Source organism: Entelurus aequoreus, linkage group LG07, assembly GCF_033978785.1.
Source record: "Entelurus aequoreus isolate RoL-2023_Sb linkage group LG07, RoL_Eaeq_v1.1, whole genome shotgun sequence".
Lineage (NCBI taxonomy): Eukaryota > Metazoa > Chordata > Actinopteri > Syngnathiformes > Syngnathidae > Entelurus > Entelurus aequoreus.
In genome coordinates, this window is record NC_084737.1 from 15,380,892 (window position 1) to 15,405,807 (window position 24,916).

The following is a 24,916-nucleotide window of genomic DNA, read 5'->3' on the forward strand; positions in this document are numbered from 1 at the left end:
GAAGTCTGGAGACTGACTTGGCCGGTCTAAAACCTTTTGACTAAACTGACTAAAACCTTCCACTTCTTGCCCCTGATCAACTCCTTGCTTGTTTTGGCTCGTTATCTTGCTGCATGATGAAGGATCTCCCAATCAGTTTGGTTGCATCTTTCTTTAAATTAGTAGACAAAAATGTTTCTGTAGACTTCTGAGTTCATTTTGCTGCTGCCATCATGTGTTACATCATCAATGAAGATGACGTCCCAGAAGAAGCCATGCAAGCCCAAGCCATGACATTATGTTTCACAGATGAGCTTGTATGTTTGGGATCAAAGTTTCTCCAAACTTTCGCCTTTCCATCACTTTGGAAGAAGTTCATCTTTGTCTCATCAGTCCCATAAAACTTTTTCCCAGAATTTTTGAGGCTCATCTCTGTACCTTTTGACAAATTCCAGCCCGGCCTTCCTATTCTTCTTGCTAATGAGTGGTTTGCATCTTCTGGTGTAGCCTCTGTACTTCTGTCCATGAAGTCTTCTGTGATACCTTCACTCCTGCCCTCTGGAGGATGTTGCTGATGTCATTAACAGTTGTTCTTTATAGCTCTCACAATGTTTCTGTCATCAACTGCTGATGTGTTCCTTGGTCTACCTGTTCGACGGCTGTTGCTTAGTACACCAGTGGTTTCTTTCTTCTTCAGGACATTCCAAATGGTTGTACTGGCTGTGGCCAATGTTTGATTGTCCATCTTCTCTAAGATTCACAATTGCTTCTTTTTCACCCATAGACAGATCTCTGGTTTTCATGTTGGTTCCACCTCTAAAGTCAGTCTGCACAGGCAAAACCTATCCTACCCAATCTGCAACTGAGCTCAGACATTCAGTGCTATTTATTGTTTGAATAATCAATGTCATTGTGAGACACCTCGGCAACAAAACACACCTGTCACTCACATCTTCCAATACTTTTGCTCTCATGAAAAATGGGTAGGTTCAAACAAAAGGTGCTATCTTCTAAGTTGTGTATCAGATCCAGAGGTAAATACCTGGAAATAAAAGATGAAATGTTGATCTCTTGTCCCATATTCATCTTTTGAAGTCAAACCCAAATGTTTTCAGTCTACAACAACAATAAACGAATTGGACTCACTGTTCCAATACTTTTGGAGGGCACTGTGTGTATATATCTATAAAATCGAATGTGCATCAACTCACGGTTGAGTCCAATGTCATGGTAGGTAAGGATGGTGGGCCGGTTGCCCTTAGCAACCCCTCTCATGGTCACGTGCAGCACACAGTGACTCGTCTCCACGTCGTACTCCTGGATAACAAACACAGTATCACTATCCTCCGTGATAACTTGGGGTTTCCCCATCCGAGATCGATATTGGTCTGATATAAAGTTAAAAGTTAAAGTACCAATGATTGTCACACACACACTTCGGCATAAAAAACAAATTATATCGGTTTGCATCTAGAACCCTCGATAAAAGTGCTCCGATACCAGCAGTTAACATCTAAATGTCCTCCAATAAGCACAAAATAATGGTATTTTCTTCTATTTTAGTCATTTACAAAAGGTAAACATGGTAGGGTATAGGCTACTAGCAGCTACGCAACAGCTAAGCACACAAGCTAGACATACATCAAGAGTTTTTGCTTCACACAAATCTCATTTTATACACTTTTTTTAATGCACACAGAGATTGCATTACACATACACAACATCTGAATATGGACACGGCAGAAACGTAGCAAGAAGTCACGTTTAAAAAGACAGCCAAACAAGGAAATTGACAGATTTTTATTTTTTTTTACACACATACGAGTCACAATACAAACAGACAACATAAAACAAGCACACTGACTACACACACACATTGAGATACACACATTAGTACTGTGAGAATGAGATATTTTTAATCCATAGTCATGTTTAAAGCAGCTGGTATTTTCCCATGTAGTGTGTCTTTTTGTGACCTCCTTGCTTTTATCTTATGTCCGCTAGTAAACTCTTTGCTCTGTCTTAAGGGCTCCTGTTTGTCGGCTCACAGAGCTGTTTTGGCCAGTTCCTTATTTGTTTTAAAGAAGCAGCTGCGCTCCTTTCTGGGCAAGAGGGGCTGTTTTCGCTCTTTTTGTTAGAATGCAGACCTCTTCTTGCTGATGCTATTGTCGCATTGTAAGGGCTGGTCTCCTAAAGATTTAGTAAAACTTGGCCAAGTACCATTCTGTCTCTGGGGTCCTTTTTACTCAACATATACTGTATGTCATGCAAAATAACTTGGGATTGACCAGTGTGTTTTATTCCCTGAGAGTAAGACTGGTTGCGCGCAACAATTTGGGGGCTCGTCCGGGATGACACGTTGAGGATTGGACGTTTTGGACAGACTTACCTGGCCAAATCAGAAATCAAGGTAAGCAGAGCCTTTTGTAAAATCTGCATTAGGAGTCTGTCTTGAAGTCTGTAAGTCAAACACTGGTTTGGACCACATGGATAGAACTGTAATATGATAGCAATTTTGAGTGTATTTATGGCCTTCAAAATAGTTGTGAATTGGATTACAGACGCACGAATTGAGATGCGCTTTTGCAAATAGTTTTTGCTACAGCGATACTTCTGTACTGGCAAGGGAGAAATTCATCTTAACTCCTTGCAGGTGGCTGCACATGTTTGGTAATCTCACTAACAAGATGACCCGCACACATCCTATTATCTTTGGCTGGCACACGGTGAAAAAAGAAGTCATTCCATCAGATGGCTGTTAAAGCACATGTTTGCTCAGCAGCTGTGAAAAAGCATTCACCATTAGCATCTACACTTGTTAAGCTAATGGTTTTATCATGTAAAAAATTACTTTTTAATGGTGTTTTTTTAATGAACTCACACTTGTGAGAAAAGAGTCTCTTAAACTCTCCCTCAAGAAAAGACCTCCGCATCGATTAGCCTGCCTTGTGTATACAAAAAAAGTGCACTTCTGCATGGCTCTGCCACACCTCTTAAAATGCAGTCTGGAGCTCTGCCAACACTCAGCCAGCTCAGGCATTGGAATAAAGAAGTCTAAAGATGATTCTTTCATGTCTCATGTTAAAAAACATATTTAGATTGTTTTTAAGTTGTAGATATGAAAACATTCCGTATATAATCAACAATTCCTACTTTGTTGAAATTCATTTACCGTGGTTAGTTCCGGAACCAATTAAAAGCGATTATTGTGTTGCTGCTACTGCATCTATCAAGGTGGCCCGCCGCATCGTTTCATGGTGGTCCGTTTAAAGTGGACCGCCACGTCTATCAAAGTGGGCCGCCGCATCATTTCATGGTGGCCCGTCTTTTAAGGTGGCCCGCCACGTCTATCAAAGTGGGCCGCTGCGTCATTTCACGCGGCCCGTCTTTTAAGGTGGCCCGCCGCGTCTATCAAAGTGGGCCGCTGCATCATTTCATGGTGGCCCGTCTTTTAAGGTGGCCCGCCGCATCTATCAAAGTGGGCCGCAGCATCATTTCATGGTGGCCCGTCTTTTAAGGTGGTCCGCCGCGTCTATCAAGGTGGGCCGCAGCATTGTGGCCCATCTTTTAAGGTGGCCCGCCGCGTCTCTCAAAGTGGGCCGCAGCATTGTTTCATTGTGGCCCGTCTTTTAAGGTGGTCCGCCGCATCTATCAAGGTGGGCCGTATTTTAAGGTGGGCCGCCGCATCTATCAAGGTGGGCCGTCTTTTAAGGTGGGCCGCCGCATCTATCAAAGTGGTCCGCCGCATCTATCAAAGTGGTCCGCAGCATCGTTTCATCGTGGCCCGTCTTTTAAGGTGGTCCGCCGCATCTATCAAGGTGGCCCGTCTTTTAAGGTGGTCTGCCGCATCTATCAAGGTGGGCCGTATTTTAAGGTGGTCCGCCGTATCTATCAATGTGGGCCATATTTTAAGGTGGGCCGTATTTTAAGGTGGGCCGACGCATCCATCAAAGTGGTCCGCCGTATCTATCAAAGTGGTCCGCCGCATCTATCAAAGTTGTCCGCAGCATCGTTTCATTGTGGCCCATCTTTTAAGGTGGTCCGCCGCATCTATCAAGGTGGGCCGTATTTTAAGGTGGTCCACCGCATCTATCAAGGTGGGCCGTCTTTTAAGGTGGTCCGCCGCATCTATCAAGGTGGGCCGTTTTTTAAGGTGGTCCGCCGCATCTATCAATGTGGGCCGTATTTTAAGGTGGGCCGCAGCATCTATCAAGGTGGGCCGTATTTTAAGGTGGGCCGTCTTTTAAGGTGGACCGCCGCATCTATCAAAGTGGTCCGCCGCATCTATCAAAGTGGTCCGCCGCATCGTTTCATCTTTTAAGGTAGTCCGCCGCATCTATCAAGGTGGGCCGTATTTTAAGGTGGTCCGCCGCATCTATCAATGTGGGCCGTATTTTAAAGGTGGGCCACTGCATCTATCAAAGTGGTCCGCCGTATCTATCAAAGTGGTCCGCCGCATCTATCAAAGTGGTCCGCAGCATCGTTTCATCGTGGCCCGTCTTTTAAGGTGGTCCGCCGCATCTATCAAGGTGGGCCGTATTTTAAGGTGGTCCGCCGCATCTATCAAGGTGGGCCGCCGCATCTATCAATGTGGGTCGTCTTTTAAGGTGGGCCGTATTTTAAGGTGGGCCGCCGCATCTATCAAAGTGGTCCGCCGCATCTATCAAAGTGGTCCGCAGCATCGTTTCATCGTGGCCCGTCTTTTAAGGTAGTCCGCCGCATCTATCAAGGTGGGCCGTCTTTTAAGGTGGCCCGCCGCGTCTCTCAAAGTGGGCCGCAGCATCGTTTCAGGTGGGCCTGCCGCAACTATCAAGGTGGTCTGCCACATCGTTTCATGGTGGCCCGTCTTTTAAGGTGGTCCGCCGCATCTATCAAGGTGGGCCGTCTTTTAAGGTGGTCCGCCGCATCTATCAATGTGGGCCGTATTTTAAGGTGGGCCGTATTTTAAGGTGGGCCGCAGCATCTATCAAAGTGGTCCGCAGCATCGTTTCATCGTGGCCCATCTTTTAAGGTAGTCCGCCGCATCTATCAAGGTGGGCCGTCTTTTAAGGTGGTCCGCCGCATCTATCAAGGTGGGTCGTCTTTTAAGGTGGTCCGCCGCATCTATCAAGGTGGGCCGTCTTTTAAGGTGGTCCGCCGCATCTATCAATGTGGGCCGTCTTTTAAGGTGGGCCGTATTTTAAGGTGGGCCGCAGCATCTATCAAAGTGGTCCGCAGCATCGTTTCATCGTGGCCCATCTTTTAAGGTAGTCCGCCGCATCTATCAAGGTGGGCCGTATTTTAAGGTGGTCCGCCGCATCTATCAAGGTGGGTCGTCTTTTAAGGTGGTCCGCCGCATCTATCAAGGTGGGCCGTATTTTAAGGTGGTCCGCCGCATCTATCAAGGTGGGTCGTCTTTTAAGGTGGTCCGCCGCATCTATCAAGGTGGGCCGTCTTTTAAGGTGGTCCGCCGCATCTATCAAAGTGGTCCGCAGCATCGTTTCATCGTGGCCCGTCTTTTAAGGTGGCCCGCCGCGTCTCTCAAAGTGGGCCGCAGCATCGTTTCAGGTGGGCCTGCCGCAACTATCAAGGTGGTCTGCCACATCGTTTCATGGTGGCCCGTCTTTTAAGGTGGTCCATCGCATCGATCAAGGTGGCCCGGCGCATTGTTTCAACTTGGCCCATTTAAAGTCGCCCGTCGTATCTATCAAGGTGGTCCGCCGCATCGTTTCATGGTGGCTCGTTTAAGGTGACCCGCCACATCTTTTAATGTGTCCCGCCGCATTTATCAAGGTGGCCCGGCGCATTGTTTCAACTTGGCCCATTTAAATTGGCCCGCTGTATCTATCAAGGTTGTCCGCCACTTCGTTTCATTGTGGCCCGTTTTAAGGTGGCCCGCCGCATCTTTTAAGGTGGCCCGCCGCATCTTTTTAGGTGGTCTGTTGAAGCATTTCAGGTAGCCTGCTGCATCATTTCATGGTGGCCCGTTTAATGTAAAGCCGCATCGTTTAAAGAAGGGCTGCCACATCATTTGATGTGGTCACCCAAATAATTATATTGTAGCGTGCCAAGACATTAAAGTGGCCTGTTAAAGGCTGGAGGGAAAAAAAAAATTTCTGGCTAAATGTTTGTGAAATACAAATGTTCTACACTTTAATATCTGATTATGTAACAAGATGTTCCAAACATTTTTCGTAACACTTGCTTGTCAACTGGATTTTTATTTTGAATGCAAGTTGTATCCATTAATGTTTAAGTCAAAAATCAAACCTTTGCAAGTTGTGTAAGGAGACTCTTATGTGTTCCACGTGGCCCCCATGTGTACACTGTTGTGTAACCTCCCACTAAACACTTCTTCTTACACTTGTATGCCACCTCAAACACACCTAATAAAGCTTTTATGATGGCCACACTTTGACCTTGGAACTGATCAATTCTATTAGCAATATTTTCTATGGGAAACGAGTTTCCAAAGAACTTGTCTGCAAAATTAGACCACAGACGACATATCGGAAAAGTGAAAGAGAAAAAAAAAGGTCAGCACTTTTGTCCTTTAGGCCGCCTACTGGAAAAAGTGGTCATGTGATAGGACCAGGAAGAAGACGCGCTCTCATTGGCTGCACTAGTGTCCTGCATGTTGCGTTCAATGATGCTCGATGACCGTGGGAGGTCTTCTCTCTGTGTGTGTGTGTGTGTGTGTGTGTGTGTGTGTGTGTGTGTGTGTGCGTGTGTGTGTGTTTAACGCCACACATTGCATCACGCAGGATGCAGCTACAATATTGACAGATGAAGCCTCGGGGCCACATCGCCAGTTTCAGCCACATTGAAGGGCCGACTGTCACATGGCGAACAACGAGAGACTCACCTGACAGTCAAAGTCCTGCAGGTTTCCTCCGTTCTGACAACAGAGAAAGACAAAATTATTTCAGGAGCTTCATGTGGAGGATGAGAGAGGGAGTACAGTCTGTGTGTTGTCGGTACAGGTGCCAAAATGTTTTTCCATACTCTTCAAAATAAAGGTGCAAAATAAAACCACCAAAAAATGACATTAGTTTTATTATAGCAGAAAACCTTATGATAAAATAAACTTGCGTTTCTTATTGCAATGAAATAATATTTTTTTAAAGGCCTACTGAAAGCCACTACTACCAACCACGCAGTCTGATAGTTTATATATCAATGATGAAATCTTAACATTGCAACACATGCCAATACGGCCGGGTTAACTTATAAAGTGCAATTTTACAATTCCCGCCACACTTCCGGTTGAAAAACTCCTTTGGATATGATTTATGCGCGTGACGTCACAAAAGCAACGGAAGTGGTTGGACCCCATCGGACCCGATAGAAAAGCCTCTTGTTTTCTTCGACAAAATTCCACAGTATTCTGGACATCTGTGTTGGTGAATCTTTTGCAATTTGTTTAATGAACAATGGAGACTGCAAAGAAGAACGTTGTAGGTGGGATCGATCGGTGTATTAGTGGCTAAGTACAATACTGTAATATCTGTGATATTTGCATTAGTGTACTGTGTCTTTAAGGGTTTGGGGAACACGCATGCGTGAGTGAGTTGGCGGAGAACTTGAGTGTGTGTGAGCGTGAGTTTTGGCTAACAGCAGCTCGTGTATGTGTGTGCGTTACTTTTTGAACTACAACCAGTTACCGCTTGTTAATAAAGCGATTGAGCAGCGCATCCTCGTCTGTGTGACTCCTTCTCCACTGCGGGGCATTACAATACTTACAGCAACAAAACAAGGACTACTTACCCTGAAAGCAGAGCCTAGCCGATGCTTGCCGCCAAACACACGGATGAAGTCCTGCGTCGCGCCGTTGATCGCTGGAATGCAGGTGAGCACGGCTGTTGATGGGAAGATGAGGGCTGGCTGGCGTAGGTGGAGCGCTAATATTTTATCATAGTTCTGTGAGGTCCGGTTGCTAAGTTGCTAAATTAGCCTTAGCGTCGTTAGCAACAGCATTTTTAAGCCTTACCAGGCTGAGAATTTTTAACCGTGTAGTTACATGTACATGATTTAATAGTATTTTTGGTCTTCTGTCTATCCTTCCAGTCAGGGGTTTATTTATTTTGTTTCTATCTTCATTTGAGAACGACGCTATCACGTTAGCTCAGTAGCTAAGTGTGTCACCGATGTATTGTCTTGGAGATAAGTCACTTTAAATGTCCATTTCGCGTGCTCGACTCATTTTCAAGAGGATATAGTATCCGAGGTGGTTTAAAATACAAATCCATGATCCACAATAGAAAAAGGAGAGAGTACATAGTTCTGTGAGGTCCGGTTGCTAAGTTGCTAAATTAGCCTTAGCGTCGTTAGCAACAGCATAGTTAAGCCTTACCAGGCTGAGAATTTTTAACCGTGTAGTTACATGTACATGGTTTAATATTATTGTTGGTCTTCTGTCTATCCTTCCAGTCAGGGGTTTATTTATTTTGTTTCTATCTTCATTTGAGAACGATGCTATCACGTTAGCTCAGTAGCTAAGTGTGTCACCGATGTATTGTCTTGGAGATAAAAGTCACTTTAAATGTCCATTTCGCGTGCTCGACTAATTTTCAAGAGGATATAGTATCCGAGGTGGTTTAAAATACAAATCTGTGATTCACAATAGAAAAAGGAGAGTGTGGAATCCAATGAGCCAGCTTGTACCTAAGTTACGGTCAGAGCGAAAAAAGATACGTCCATCACTGCCTCTCAAGTCCTTCACTGTAACGTTCCTCATCTACGAATCTTTCATCCTCGCTCAAATTAATGGGGTAATCGTCACTTTCTCGGTCCGAATATCTCTCGCTCCATTGTAAACAATGGGGAATTGTGAGGAATACTAGCTCCTGTGACGTCACGCTACTTCCGGTACAGACAAGGCTTTTTTTTATCAGCGAGCAAAAGTTGCGAACTTTATGGTCGATTTTCTCTACTAAATCCTTTCAGCAAAAACATGGCAATATCGCGAAATGATCAAGTATGACACATAGAATGGATCTGCTATTCCTGTTAAAATAAAAAAAATCATTTCAGTAGGCCTTTAAAGGAAATAAGAAAAGAGACAACTTGTCTTTAGTAAACAAACAAAGACTCCTAATTAGTCTGCTGACATATGCATTATCACTGGAGGACAAGGAATAGCTAAACATGCTTCACTACACACCGTAGGAGGATACAATAGCTCACCTGCGTCACAATGTAAACAAATGCCATGAATGGATTTTTTCCTTTTTTCAAAATTCATATTACGTTTATGAACTCAGGAAATACGTCCCTGGACACATGAGGACTTTGAATATGACCAATGTATCATCCTGTAACCACTTGGTATCGGATCGATACCTAAATGTGTGGTATCATCCAAAACTAATGTACAGTATCAAAGAAGAGAAGAATAAGTGATTATTACATTTTAACAGAAGTGTAGATAGAACATGTTGAAACAGAAAATAAGCAGATATTAACAGTAAATGAACAAGTAAATTAATAATCCATTTTTACAGTTTGTCCCTCATAATGTTGACAAAGTAATAGAATGATGATTGACACAATATGTTACTGCATACGTCAGCAGACTAATTGCGAGCCTTTGTTTGTTTACTTACTACTAAAAGACAAGTTTTCTAGTATGTTCACTATTTTATTTAAGGACTAAATTGCAATAATAAACATGTGTTTCATGTACCCTAAGATTTTTTTTTATTTAAGTAAAATACGACTCCCGAAGGGAATAAGCGGTAGGAAATGGATGGATGGATGGACATTTTGGTACCGGCACCAAACTATTGGTGTTGAGACAACCCTAGTTCTATCTACACTTCTGTTAAAATGTGATAATCACTTATTATTCTCTTGTTTGATACTTTACATTAGTTTTGGCTAATAATACAAATTGAGGTATGGCTCTGATACCAAGTAGTTACAGGACCATAATTTGGTCATAATTAGTTATTCTGTGTTCAGGGATATTTCATGACTTTATAAACAATAAAAGAAATGACTAAAGGTTTTGTGATAATGAAAGAATTGATGTAATCATAGTAGTATTGACAACATACGGCTCTTGTACTTGGTATCGTTAGTCGATATCTGTGTAGATCCACCCATGGCGTTTGTTTACATTCAGGAGCGCTAGCTTGCTGTTAGTGGTGAGCTATTGTATCCTCCTACGGTGTGTAGTGAAGCATGCTTAGCTATTCCTCGGAGGCCAGGATTAGTGATTTACAAGTAGCTACAACACTGCGGAGGGACGTTAGCTGATAGCTAACTAGAGGACTCTGCAGTGCATTGCTTCACCACTATCGTTAGTTTTGAAACCGATATACGTCCATTCTCTCTTCTGTCTCCATGCTGTTTCTGTTAGTGTTTTGTGTGTGTGTTGACTCAGATGGCGCATGAAAAAAAAAAAGTATAGTATAGTAATTTTTTAAAATTCATTAGTACTGCAGTACTTTATTAGTACCGTACAACCCTAGTGTGTGTGTGTGTTCTTGTATTTCTAGCCTTCTTGAGACATCAAGAAGGAAAAGTATCTTCCATATGAGGAGGTGTGAACAAGTGATGACATAAATCATGGTCCCAATAACATTGCATCTAATAGAGAATGTCTCATTTGCACCCCTGGTGGTGACATCTATCAAAATGAGGGTGGTCCCAAAAAGGAGGGATTTTTCCACATTGACTGTGTGTCGCTTTTAAAAGTGCTCCCCCTCTGGTCAACATATGTAATAACAAGTGTGTGTGTAAAAATTTGAAGTGCTCCTCCTCTGGCCAATATATGTAATAACAAGTGTGTGTAAGACATTGAAAGGCGCCCCCTTTGGCCAAAATTTATTGAAAAAAATAAAATAAATATGTATATAGAGACATACTGTAATAACTTGAAGTAAATAATGAAGATTAAAAACCAATTACAAACAAAACAAAAAAAAACTAAAAGCTTACCTTATTTATGTTTGCATAGTATGTATATATTATTAATTTTGTAAATACACATCTTTATATATCTAGAAAGGGTGGTCCTAAAGAGGTAGGCCTTATTCTCAGGTCTCAAGAAGGTAACAAATACAAGAGTGTGTGTGTGTGTGTGTGTGTGTGTGTGTGTGTGTGTGTGTGTGTGTGTGTGTGTGTGTGTGTGTTCCCTCACCTGTCCAGTCAGGAGCGGTTTGATCTCAGTCAGCTGGACGTCGTGAAGTTCCTCCATCATGTGACCACTTGGCTGCCAACCTGACAACATTGCACACTTTCATCAGTCGGGATTTGGACGGACACGTTGGGAAAATGCAGCTGACATATGCAGCAGGGGTGCACAAAACAAATCGATTCTTATTTATTCGAATTTTAAATCGACTCATCATTTTCAAAAATCTGATTAAAAGAAACGTTTTGGGTTGCAGGTGTCAAACTGAAAGCTCGGGGCCCAGATCTGGCCCGCCACATCCCATCATTTAAGGTGGGCCGTCGCATCATTTCATGTGGCCTGCCACGTCTTTTAAAATGGTCCACCACATCGTTTAAGGTGGTCCGCCGCATCTTTCATGGTGGTGGCCCGTTTAATGTGACCCGCCGCGTCTTTTAAGGTGGGCCCCCGCGTCGTTTAAGGTGGTCCGCATCATTGTTTCAGGTGGTTCACAGCATCTATTAATGTGGCCCGACATATCCTCCTACAGTGTGACGTGTCGCATGTTTAGCTCGTTCCTGTCCTCCAGTGATAATGCTACTTGTAAGAAACGTAGTTTATCTGATGATGATTAATAACTTAGAAGTAAGTAGGTTTGCTCTTTAGAGGGACATTAGCCGCTAGCGAGGACGCACCCAAAATGCATTATCACCATGTAACCGTAGCATCAAAAACTCTATCGTCGGGCAACTTTATATAATTTGTATCGTCTATATTGTGCATATAGACGATACATTCCTAGCCACTTCCTGCACCATCACTGATGAGAATGAATTGCAAATTTCCTCCAAATGTCCCAGTGTCTTCTCTGAGTTGTGTTAGGAAGTTATGCAAACTTCATTAAGAAAAGTAATTATTGATCAAGTTATTGCCCGGGAATTAGTTTTAGTACAAAACATGCATCCAGTTAAATTCAGGTTGTAATAAAAAGCTAAATATTGTTTCACATAAATAAAAGGGAGAACATTTTTTGTAATTGGAGTGGGAAGGGGTCCAAATAAAATTCTGCTTAGGGCCCCGATTTAATCAGGGGTGGCCCTGGTCTGGAAGAATAGCCTCCAAAACATGGCGTTGCTTGGATGATAAACACGTTTAAGCACAGTTAAACAATAATGATGTAAAGTAAAATAATGGTAATAATTCTATAATAATAATAATAATATTATTAATCATTATTAATAAGTTAATAATAATAAATAATGGCCTAAAGTAAAATGGTAATTCTATAATAATAAATCATTATTGATAATATAATAATTAATAACAATAATAATAATGGCGTAAATTAAAATAATGGCATAAAGCAGTTAAAGAATAGCCTCCAAAACATGGCGGTGCTTGGATGATGAACACGTTTAAGCACAGTTAAAGAATAATGGCGTAAAGTAAAATAATGGTAATAATTCTATAATAATAAGTTAATAATAATATAATAAATAATAATAACAATAATAAAAATACTAATGGCGTAAAGTAATATAATGGTAATAATTCTATAATAATAATTTATAATAATATAATATAATAATAATGAATAACAATAATAATAATAGAAATAATAATGGCATAAAGTACAAATAATGGAATATAGCAAAGTTAAAGAATAGCCTCCAAAACATGGGAGTGCTTGGATGACGAACACGTTTAAGCACAGTTAAACAATAATAGTGTAAAGTAAAATAATTGTAATAATTCTATAATAATAATAATGAATAAGTTATTAAAAATAAATAATATAAATAATAATGGTGTAAAGTAAAATGGTAAATCTATAATAATAAATTATAATAATAACAATAATTAATAATATAATAATAATTAATAACAATAATGGCGTAAATTAAAATAATGGCATAAAGCACAGTTAAAGAATAGCCTCCAAAACATGGCGGTGCTTGGATGATGAACACGTTTAAGCACAGTTAAAGAATAATGGCGTAAAGTAAAATAATGGTAATAATTCAATAATAATATAATAACAATAATAGAAATAATAATAGCATAAAGTAATATAATGGTAATAATTCTATAATAATAATAAAAAATAATAATTTATAATAATATAATATAATAATAATGAGTAACAATAATAATAATAGAAATAATAATGGCGGAAAGTAAAAAATAATGGAATATAGCACTGTTAAAGAATAGCCTCCAAAACATGGCGGTGCTTGGATGACGACATTTAAGCAGAGTGAACAATACATGTAGACGTGCACAATACCTAATAAACACTCATCAATAAGCACTTTTATCATAGCATATCTTGTCATGGGACACCACTACAGAAAACAGACTTTAGAGTAATCAGCATTCAGCTCCTGTAACAGTATATATTTACTATGCACTGAAAAGAAGTATGGTCCAAACACCTGGCACAAGGGAGGAGCTGGAGATTTGTGTAGATCAAACACGGTCTGCATGAGTGCTACCGACACATGGGGAGTCGCGGTTCATTGATGGGGAAAATGAATTCCAAGGTGACGTCATAGTGGGAGACGATCTCGATAACTATAAATATATTTTAATACGCCATAAAAATCTTTGTTGGCGCTGTCTCCAAACTTGCCCTACATGTTTCATCCATCCATACCTTTTCTGCAGCTTGTCCCTTTCTTTGTGCTATCAAAATAAACATTGGTTCTGTTTTGTTTTTAATGTTTTATTATCATTCACACAGGTGTGACAAATAATAATAAAATGGTGGTAACATTAACATGATAATGGCACAAACGTCTTGCACGGTGTCACAAATGTGTTTGATATTGTCACCGTACATTCCTGTTTGCACCACAGATCCCTCCGTGGCGGCAGCACTCGTGCATGCTACCACCACAATGCATGACTGCAGACCAGAGTTATTGTTAGACGTGCCGGGTGTGTGGTGCGGACTCCTCTTCAGCGGATGGTAAACCTAAACTGCTATACCAGCTGTACACTGACTACTGTAAAGTGTATCAAAATGTACTTCTCTTCAATAGTCCCTTTGGCAGCTACTATTTTAAACATACAACATTGTTATCTGCAGTATTGTCATTACAGCCCATTGAGGTTAACTGTGTGTGCGTGCATGTGTGTGTGTGTGTGTGTGCGTGTATGTGCGCTTACTGCAGGCTAACTGGCTGTGAACCAAAAGCCAAAACAAAGCTGCAATGTGATGCGAGCACATGAACACTCTCAGCCATCTGCTGTGGTTATATCTAACGACAGGCTGCTTAGATGCTCTTTAAAGATGCACAACCAAAAGAACACACACACACATTCTTGTATTTGTTGCCTTCTTGAGATCTGAGAAAAATGCCTACCTCTTTAGGACCACCCTTTCTAGATATATAAATATTTGTATTTACAACATTAATAATATATACATACTATGCAAATATAAAATAAGTACCGTAATTTCCGGACTATAAGCCGCACCTGACTATAAGCCGCACCAGCTAAATTTAGGGGAAAATACAGATTGCTCCATATATAAGCCGCACCCGACTATAAGCCGCAGGGTTTTGATGTGTAATTAGCGTAGTATATAGGGGTTCCTGCTACCACGGAGGGGATTGTCGGGACAGAGATGACTGTTTGGGAACGCAAAGCGTCCCATTTATTAACAATAAATCTTTCAATCATTCAATCAAACTTTCACATCTTTGACATGGCGAACAGCATTCATGCAGAGTACAAATAATACAACGGTGCAAAGTAATACAAAGTGCTCGCCTGTACGTTATCAAAATAACCAGCCTACCGGTATATGAAAAGTCAGTCTTTAATCATTGTGTCATCGTCTTCCTCCTGTGTACTAAAACCACCGAAATCCTCTTCGTCGGTGTCGGAGAAGAACAGGCCGTATATAAGCCGCACCCTTGTATAAGCCGCAGGACCAGAACGAGGGGAAAAAGTAGCGGCTTATAGTCCGGAAATTACGGTAAGCTTTTATTGATTTTTTTTTGTTTTGTTTGTAATTGGGTTATTAAATCTTATTTTTTTACTTCAAGTTATTAGAGTGTGTCTCTATATACATATTTATTTTTATTCATTTCAATGTCTTACATACACTTGTTATTTCATATGTTGACCAAACAGTCAATGTGAAAAATCCCTCCTTTTTGGGACCACCCTCATTTTGATAGATGTCACCACCAGGGGTGCAAATGAGACATTCTCTATTAGATGCAATGTTATTGGGACCATGATTTATGTCATCACTTGTTCACACCTCCTCATATGGAAGCTACTTTTCCTTCTTGATGTCTCAAGGCTAGAAATACAAGAACACACACACATTTGCGTTCAATGGGAGACTGGGTTCATGTGAACAACATACCATGGCCATCATACACTTGATTTATCTCCCAAGTGAGAAACTGCTGGACTACCAATAATTTAATTTGTAACGCAGACATCAAAGTGCATATAGGATATTTTTTAAAAGCAAGGGGAAAATAACCTACGACAATAAAGACATGACAGCAGCTGTTATATAAAACCTAAAAAAAAATTTAAAAAAAAATCACAGCCTTGGAGCACGTGCTGGTTTGTTACGTTTATATCTTGCAACATCAAACATTTATTTTAGGGGTGTAACGGTACGTGTATTTGTATTGAACCGTTTCGGTACGGGAGTTTCGGTTCGGTTGTGTACCGAACGAGTTTCCACACGAACATATTAAGTAGCCGCCTCCGCTTCCTTCTGCCTCTGTCTCTGTCAGTCCTCTACACAGCACCCAGCATTGTCCCACCCACACAATCATCTGATTGGTTACAAACAGAGCGGTAACAGCCAATCAGCAGTGCGTATTCAGAGCGCATGTAGTCAGTACTTAGCGTTTAGCAGGTAAGCATCAGGCAGCGGACTCTCCCCAAATTATAATAAACACCTCCCAGTCAACTACTAGTAACATCACTATGAGCCCGTTGACCTTCTAGAAATATAAAAGGCAGTTCAGCTCGCTCGCAGTCCTGGATTGAGGTGAAGGCTAATTAGCTTTTAGCGTAACGTTAGCTCATTTTGCGGTGTGCGTGTGTGTGCATGTGTGAGCGTGTGTTGCGGACAGCAAAGCCCTGTCTGTCTGTTATTTCACTTTACCTTTTTCTGTGTTGATTGAGCTGTGTTGAAGCAGCAAAAAAGGACATTATGTTAAATGAAAAGTTTCTGTCTCTGATAGTTGATATAATAATGTAACTGCATCATTAAGCCTACATGAACTCCATGGTGTTCAGGGATGAATAATCTCTCCTATTGCTATTGTACTATTTTTTCAGCTATAGTTACATTAATCATTAGTAATGGAGCAGCGTATTTTTGAATGGCAGGGTCCCTGCTATCACATGTTGATAAAAATATAACATAATAAAAATCAACTACAGGCTTCCCAAATGCTGTAATAAATTAAGCATGATGAGTTGACTTGAAACTGTTTAATGTTGCACTTTTTATATGTAGAATAAAAGTTGTCATTGTATTTAATCTGAGCAACAACTTGAGGCAGTTTAATGTTGATTAACGTGGGCAGAATTATTATAGTGTTCCCAATGTTAAAAGGATAAAGCCATTGTTTACAAATCTGGTAAATAAATAACCAAAAAATGTTTTATTTTGTCGTTTTCTTACTGTGCCGAAAATGAACCAAACCGTGACCTCTAAACAGAGGTACGTACCGAACCGAAATTTTTGTGTACCGTTACACCCCTAATTTATTTGTATGTTTTTTTTTCTTCTTAAATGCAAATATGTTTTTTTTATTTGTATTTGATCCCCCACAGACCAGTTATGTGTTGGTGAAGCACCCGATCGGCCCTTTAAAGGGGAACTGCACTGCCTGTCGTTCACAATCTTTATGAAAGACATGACGGCGGATGGATTTTTATTTTTTAATACATTCTAAATATTCAATTAACGTAAAAAGAAGTCCGCTCACAGTGAGAGGTCCTCTATTCCGCCCATAAAATCTGATAAATAACCATCCAAAAAGCGCCAACATTTACATTTGGTGACTTGAATATTAACAAGTATTAGTGATATTGTTATTATAAGCGCTACCTCAGACCAACTATTTATAGCGGCAACGTAATCCCTACAGTGTGTCCCTATGAGGTCTGCTGCTTCCTCGCTTCCCTGCTCCTTGTAAATCTATTCTAGATCATAAATCATGCATCTCACTAGGGCTGGGCGATATATTGAATATACTCGATATATTGCGGGTTTGTCTCTGTGCGATATAGAAAATGACTTTCTCACAGAGACATAAAACAAGCGCACCTTCTTACTCATACTGTCGCGCGTGCAATGTCACACGCCCTCGCGGAGCAGACAGGTAGTGGAACGGGTAACGTCAGCTGTTGTGCTAGCAATGCGGTGCGAGTGGTAATAAGAGAGAAAGAAGGTGCGAATCTGGTAACAAATGGAGGAAGAATAATTAATTCCCAAGAAAAACAGCAGGGGGTCCATCGTCTGGCGGTGGTTTGGCTTCAAGCGGGAAGATGTTAAACAGACAACCGTAATATGTCAAGTATGCGGCAAAAGCGTTGCTACAAAAAGTAGCATTACTGCTAATGTGTAGCACATACTTGCCAACCCTCCCGATTTTCCCGGGAGACTCCCAAATTTCAGTGCCCCTCCCGAAAATCTCCCGGGGCAACCATTCTCCCGAATTTCTCCCGTTTTCCACCCGGACAACAATATTGGGGGCGTGCCTTAAAGGCACTGCCTTTAGCGTCCTCTACAACCTGTCGTCACGTCCGCTTTTCCTCCATACAAACAGCGTGCCGGCCCAGTCACGTAATATATGCGGCTTTTACACGCACACACAAGTGAATGCAATGCATACTTGATCAACAGCCGTACAGGTCACACTGAGGGTGGCCGTATAAACAACTATAACACTGTTGCAAATATGCGCCACACTGTGAACCCACACCAAACAAGAATGACAAACACATTTTGGGAGAACATCCGCACCGTAACACAACATAAACACAACAGAACAAATACCCAGAATCCCTTGCAGCACTAACTCTTTTGGGACGCTACAATATACACCTCCCTCTACCACCAAACCCCGCCCCCCAACCCCGTGCCCACTTCAACCCCCCCATCTCCCGAATTCGGAGGTCTCAAGGTTGGCAAGTATGGTGTAGCATCATTTGAAAAGTCACCCGCTAGAGAATGAAGAGTGCTTGAAACTCCGCATGTCAACATCTCCGTTCGGTGCCACACCCACAAAATGCCAGAGCAACCATTTCCAGATCAACACCGTATGAAAAAACCAGTCAACAACAGAAGGAGATAACGTTCGCAGGAACCTACCACATAGTGAAGGACATACACTATTTGATTTCCTATTATGCAGCTCATTTTTATTTGACACTTATTGAAATATCTTGTGTGACATCATGCACAGAAGTGCACTTTATTTGTTTTAAACTATTGTAGTGGCGTTCTGTACAAAAAGTGCACTTTAATTTAGTGTTGTTTTGATAAGTCATCTTAGTGACATCATGCACAAAAGTGCACTAATAGCTTGTTTTAAAATGTCTCTGACAATCTTGCATGCATGTTGTGTTTTGGAAATGACATGAATGTTTGTGCCACGGCTTAATAACTGTTTAATAAATACAGTTTTGCTAAATTGACTTAGTTGTGATTTCCCTCTCTGCATGAAAGTTTAAAATTAGCATATATGAATGCAGTATGAAGAAGAATGTTTTAATGTAGATACACAGAATCATCATACTGCTGTGATTATATGCATCAAGTGTTCATTCAAGGCTAAGGCAAAATATCCAGATATATATTGTGTATCGTGACATGGCCTAAAAATATTGAGATATTAATAAAAGGGCCATATCGCCCAGCCCTACATGTCACCGGAACAAAAGAAGTCTTGAGTAGGTATTCCGACAAGTTGGCACACTTTGACAGCCATTTAGGACCTGAAACTGGCAAGAACGACACGAAAAGCGATTGTTGCCCCGCCCCTTTGCAAGGATTATGAGGCATTTTTCACCTAAATGGGAATATATGGACATCCCAGGAGTCTGCATCCTAATGACAGCAGACCTTGTACAGTAAGTGATGTTTTTATTTTGTCTGTTGGCTCTCATGAAGTCTGCAGTGAGTAGTAATTAGTGATGAAAAAAAGCTGCAAACGTGATGCGTTTTTGAAATGAATGTGCTGCATATGCTCAATGTAATCAAAATACATCAATATTACATGTTATTATGAATGTTACTACATGACATATATACTTACATCATGGAAATATTACATGTTATTATAAATGTTAATACATGACATATACTTACATCATGTATATATTACATGTTATTATAAATGTTACTACATGACATATATACTTACATCATGTATATATTACATGTTATTATGAATGTTACTATATGACCTATATACTTACATCATGTATATATTACATGTTATTATGAATGTTACTATATGACCTATATACTTACATCATGTATATATTACATGTTATTATGCATGTTACTACATGACATATATACTTACATCATGTAAACATTACATGTTATTATGAATGTTACTACATGACATATATACTTACATCATGTATATATTACATATGCATGTTACTACATTACATATATACTTACATCATGTAAACATTACATGTTATTATGAATGTTACATTACATATATAGTTACATCATGTAAACATTACATATTATGAATGTTACTACATTACATATATACTTACATCATGTATATATTACATGTTATTATGAATGTTACTACATGACATATATACTTACATCATGTATATATTACATGTTATTATGAAGGTTACTACATGACATATATACTTACATCATATAAGTATTACATGTTATTATGAATGTTACTACATGACATATATACTTACATCATGTAAATATTACATGTTATTATGAATGTTACTACATTGCATATATACTTACATCATGTATATATTACATGTTATTATGAATGCTACTACATGACATATATACTTACATCATGTAAATATTACATGTTATTATGAATGTTACTACATTACATATATACTTACATCATGTATATATTACATATTATGCATGTTACTACATGACATATATACTTACATCATGTATATACAACCTCAATGGAGGTGTTTAGGTGTTTTTTTAAGGGTTTTATAGGCAGAATTGCGCAGCTCCCTTAGGCTACATTGTAAGCGCACGTTTGATTGCATTTATTTAATATTTAGAATGCAAAAAATGTTTTATAAATAACCTCCATTGTCATAACGATTGTGAACGATAGCATAGCCGCAACCCTTGTCAACAAGCTGTCCCACCACTCTGGTCGCTTTGGTGTAGAACACATTAAAGCCTTCTACAGAAAGCTAGGAGTATCCAACAATGATTTCAAATTAGAAATGGTCACAGCTGATGAGGTGTTTAAAAAATTGAGCGCGCTCCACCCTAACAAGGCCACCGGCCTTGATAATATTCCCTCCAGATTCCTCAGGGACTCTGCCTCCATCATTGCCCCGATCATCACGCACATAATAAACCTATCAATTACACAAGGCCAAGTACCAAAAGATTTTAAGATTGCAAGAGTAACTCCCCTCTTTAAAAAAGGAAGCAAATTGGAACCTGGCAACTACCGACCTGTTTCTATTCTCAGTTCCATTTCGAAAGTAATGGAAAAAATGGTTTATGAACAGGTCGATAGTTACCTTGCCACTAATAAACTCATGTACAAATTCCAATCCGGTTTCAGAACTAACCACTCCACTGACACATGCCTTCTCTATCTGACCGACCACATCAAACATGAGGTGGACGCGGGCAAATACTGCGGCATGGTCATGCTGGACCTTCAGAAGGCCTTCGACACCGTTAACCACGCTATACTGTTGGATAAGCTCAGAGCAATCGGATTTAACAAAAACTCATGGAGCTGGATGCAATCTTACTTGGAGGGGAGGGAGCAGGTGGTAGAGGTAAACGGCACCGTGTCCCCCCCCCCCTCCCAGTGAGCTGTGGAGTCCCCCAAGGCAGTATATTGGGACCTTTACTGTTCCTAATATACATAAACGACATGTCATCGGCATGCGACTGTGAATTGTTTTTGTTTGCGGATGACTCTGCCTTGCTGGTATCCGGCAAGGACAAGTCACAGGTGGAGAAAATCCTCAGTGCTGAGCTCTGTAGAACTTGCACCTGGCTCGCTGACAACAAGCTATCCATACACTTGGGTAAAACAGAATCCATCCTGTTTGGGTCCCACATCAACCTCAAGAAAGTCAATGACTTCACCATAAAAGTGGGTGACATTGTTATCACCAGGAAAGATGAGGTCACCTACCTAAGTTCCAATCTAGAGGCTAACCTTTCCTGTGATAAAATGGCAACCAAGGTAATCAAAAAGGTTAACCAACGAACGAGATTTCTCTACAGAATCTCCTCTCTGGTCAACAAAAGCACCTTGAGGATTCTGGCGGGAACTCTCGTTCAACCCTTTTTCGATTACGCATGCACCTCCTGGTACCCTAGCACCTCCAAATCCCTCAAATCTAAACTCCAAACATCTCAGAACAAGCTAGTCAGGTTACTGCTAGACCTCCACCCCAGATCCCACCTCAATCCCACCCACTTCTCTAAAGTGGGCTGGCTCAAGGTGGAGGACAGAGTTAAACAACTAGCACTGAGCCTAGTCTATAAAATCCGCTACACCTCTCTGATACCGAAGTACATGTCAAACTACTTCCTTAACGTAAATGACCGCCATAAGCACAACACCAGGGGGAGCTCCACTAACCACGTTAAACCCAAATTCCGAACTAACAAAGGTCTTAACTCATTCTCTTTCTATGCCACATCAATGTGGAATGCGCTCCCAACAGGTATAAAAGAAAGGGCATCTCTATCCTCCTTCAAAACCGCAATAAAAGTTCACCTCCAGGCAGCTACAACCCTAAACTAACACCCTCCCCGGATTGCTAACAATCAAATGTAAACAATCAAATGCAGATACTTTTTCTTATGCCTTCTGATCTCTCTCTCTCTCTCTATGTCCACTACTTGATGTCCATATCCTAACCCCCCCCCCCCTCCACACCCCTGATTGTAAACAATGTAAATAATTAATTGTGATTATCTTGTGTGATGACTGTATTATGATGATAGTATATATGATAGTATATATCTGTATCATGAATCAATTTAAGTGTACCCCGACTTAAACAAGTTGAAAAACTTATTCAGGTGTTACCATTTAGTGGTCAATTGTACGGAATATGTACTTCACTGTGCAACCTACTAATAAAAGTCTCAATCAATCAATCAAAGACAATTCCAAAGAAGTGCAGTTGCCCTTTAAGAAACCCTCTCTTAAGCTTTCAAAGGACAAGACCATTAGGGGGTGTGAATCACGTAATGATTCAATCCAATTCCTGGGGTGACGATTAGATTCAGAATGGATCCTTGATTCAATACGATTCTCCATTCAAACCGACTCTGGCAATGTATTATTTGGTATAATAATTATAATGAAACTTTTTCAAAACAAGTTACAAGTTAGAAAAGCTCCTTCTGGTTTCATGAAGATGGCCTAAAAACATATATATTTTTAATGGATTCTTATTTTTAAAAAAGTTGTTTTTTTAAATAGATTTTTGAAAATTATTTATCAATTTTTTCTGCACCTCTAAAGAATATACACATAATTAAGGGGTGTTGCTAATTTTTTTACGGCCCGTAGCACAATCGTTAGCTTCCTAACATTAGCATACTAGCTTTTTTACCAATTTGTCAGGTGTATTCCTCAGCATCAAAAATGTTGTCACTTGACGAATGACACCTGTTGTAATGTTAATATGCTAGCTTTTTTTTTTTTTTTAGCTAATTTGGGACTTTATGGATGCTAACATTAGCATGCTAGCATTTTAAACACATTTTTCAGGCACACACCTCCAAGTAATACATGGTGGTACTTGCCGTATGTTAGTTAGCATGCCAACATTAGCATGTTAGTTAGCATGCCAACATTAGCATGCTAGTTTCTTTAAATTGAATTTAGCAGTTTTAGTGTCAAGTATGTGAAATGCCAATTTCATTAATGCTTATGTAAGCACATGCTATGGTTAGCATAGTACTGTTAGCATGCTAGTTGTTTTTAGCGCGGCACTTTTTTGTTACATGGAGCTATCTGGCCAACATGCTAACTGTTAGCATTTCAGTTCAGCTTTGGCTCTTCAGCTTTCACACAACACCCATACATCCATTTCCTACCGCTCGTCCCGTTCGGGGTCACGGGGGTGCTGGAGCCTATATCAGCTGCATTCGTGCGGAGGGCGGGGTACACCCTGGACAAGTCGCCAGCTCATCACAGGGCCAACACAGATAGACAGACAACATTCAAAGACTAGGGCCCATTTAGTGTTGCCAATGAACCTATCCCCAGGTGCAACATTTCTACCTAAATTACATTTTCTAGTTCTTTGGGGAAAAAAATAATGTATTATATATGTATTGTGCTGGTTTTGAAGGTCCTTTGATTTGGCAGTTTGTGGCCCCCAATGGAGAAACTTTGGGCACCCCTGACCTAGATATTAAATAGGATATACTTTATTTATTCCACAATGGGGACATTATGTGGTTGCAGTGCAGATACAAAAAATAAGGTATGAAAGCATTAAAGGACACAAAGGACATAAAAGACATTGAAGTCCATCCATCCATCCATCCATCCATCCATCCATTTTCTACCGCTTATTCCCTTCGGGGAGCCTATCTCAGCTACAATCGGGCGGAATCTGGAACGCAAATGGCGCGCGACTAAACTTGAGGTTTTCCATCAAGCATGGAGTGATAGTTTAATAACTTATAAATACATGCTTACCTTAGTTAAAGCTAATTACTACTCAAATCTCATCCGCCTCAACAAAAACGATCCTAAATATATTTGTTCAGTACAAGGGACTCCTCCTAGTAGCTCCACCCACTCGGCAGATGACTTTATGAATTTATTTTATTAGAAAATTGAACTCATTAGAAAGGAGATTAAAGACAACGCATCCCAGCTACAACTGGGTTCTATTAACACAGATACGAATGTATATACGACGGATATTGCCCTCCAAAACAGTCTCTCTCTTTTTGATGAAATAACAGAGGAATTCCTACGGCGTGTAACTGGGATAAAACAAACAACATGTTTACTTGACCCACTTCCTGGGAAACTTATCAAGGAACTGTTTGTAATATTAGGACCATCAGTGCTAAATATTATAAACTTATCACTTTCCTCTGGCACTGTTCCCCTCGCATTGAAAAAAGCGGTTATTCATCCTCTGCTCAAAAGAACTAACCTCGATCCTGACCTCATGGTAAACTACCGTCCCACCTTCCGTTTATTTCGAAAATCCTTGAAAAAATTGTTCCACAGCAGCTAAATGAACCCTTAGCGTCTAACAATCTCTGTGAACCCTTTCAATCCGGTTTCAGGGCAAATCACTCCACGGAGACAGCCCTCGCAAAAATGACTAATGATCTATTGCTAACGATGGATGCTGATGCGTCATCCATGTTGCTGCTTCTTGATCTTAGCGCTGCATTCGATACAGTCGATTATAATATTTTATTAGAGCGTATCAAAACATGTGTTGGTATGTCAGACTTAGCCTTGTCTTGGTTTAACTCTTATCTTACTGACAGGATGCAGTGCGTCTCCCATAACAATGCGACCTCGGAGTATGTTAAGGTAACGTGTGGAGTTCCCCAGGGTTTGGTTC

The 24,916-nt window shown here is 40.4% G+C and overlaps 2 protein-coding genes across 2 annotated transcripts in view; one reads left to right on the forward strand and one right to left on the reverse strand.

Moving 5' to 3' along the window:
* The window catches only part of LOC133653433 (protein NDRG3-like), a 52,650-nt gene that overhangs the window by 23,772 nt on the left and 3,962 nt on the right, over positions 1–24,916 (reverse strand). The window contains exons 2-4 of the mRNA XM_062052678.1: positions 11,105–11,184; positions 6,824–6,856; positions 1,191–1,296 (exon numbers count right to left, since the gene is read on the reverse strand). Of these exons, the coding sequence (XP_061908662.1) occupies positions 1,191–1,296; positions 6,824–6,856; positions 11,105–11,164 (199 nt within the window). The 5' untranslated portion in view covers positions 11,165–11,184. The remainder of the gene's footprint in view (positions 1–1,190; positions 1,297–6,823; positions 6,857–11,104; positions 11,185–24,916) is intronic.
* Positions 7,701–24,916, forward strand: part of ubxn10 (UBX domain protein 10) — a 265,348-nt gene continuing 248,132 nt past the window's right edge. Inside the window, exon 1 of the mRNA XM_062052682.1 lies at positions 7,701–7,807. The gene's annotated coding sequence lies outside the window, so the exon portion shown is untranslated. The remainder of the gene's footprint in view (positions 7,808–24,916) is intronic.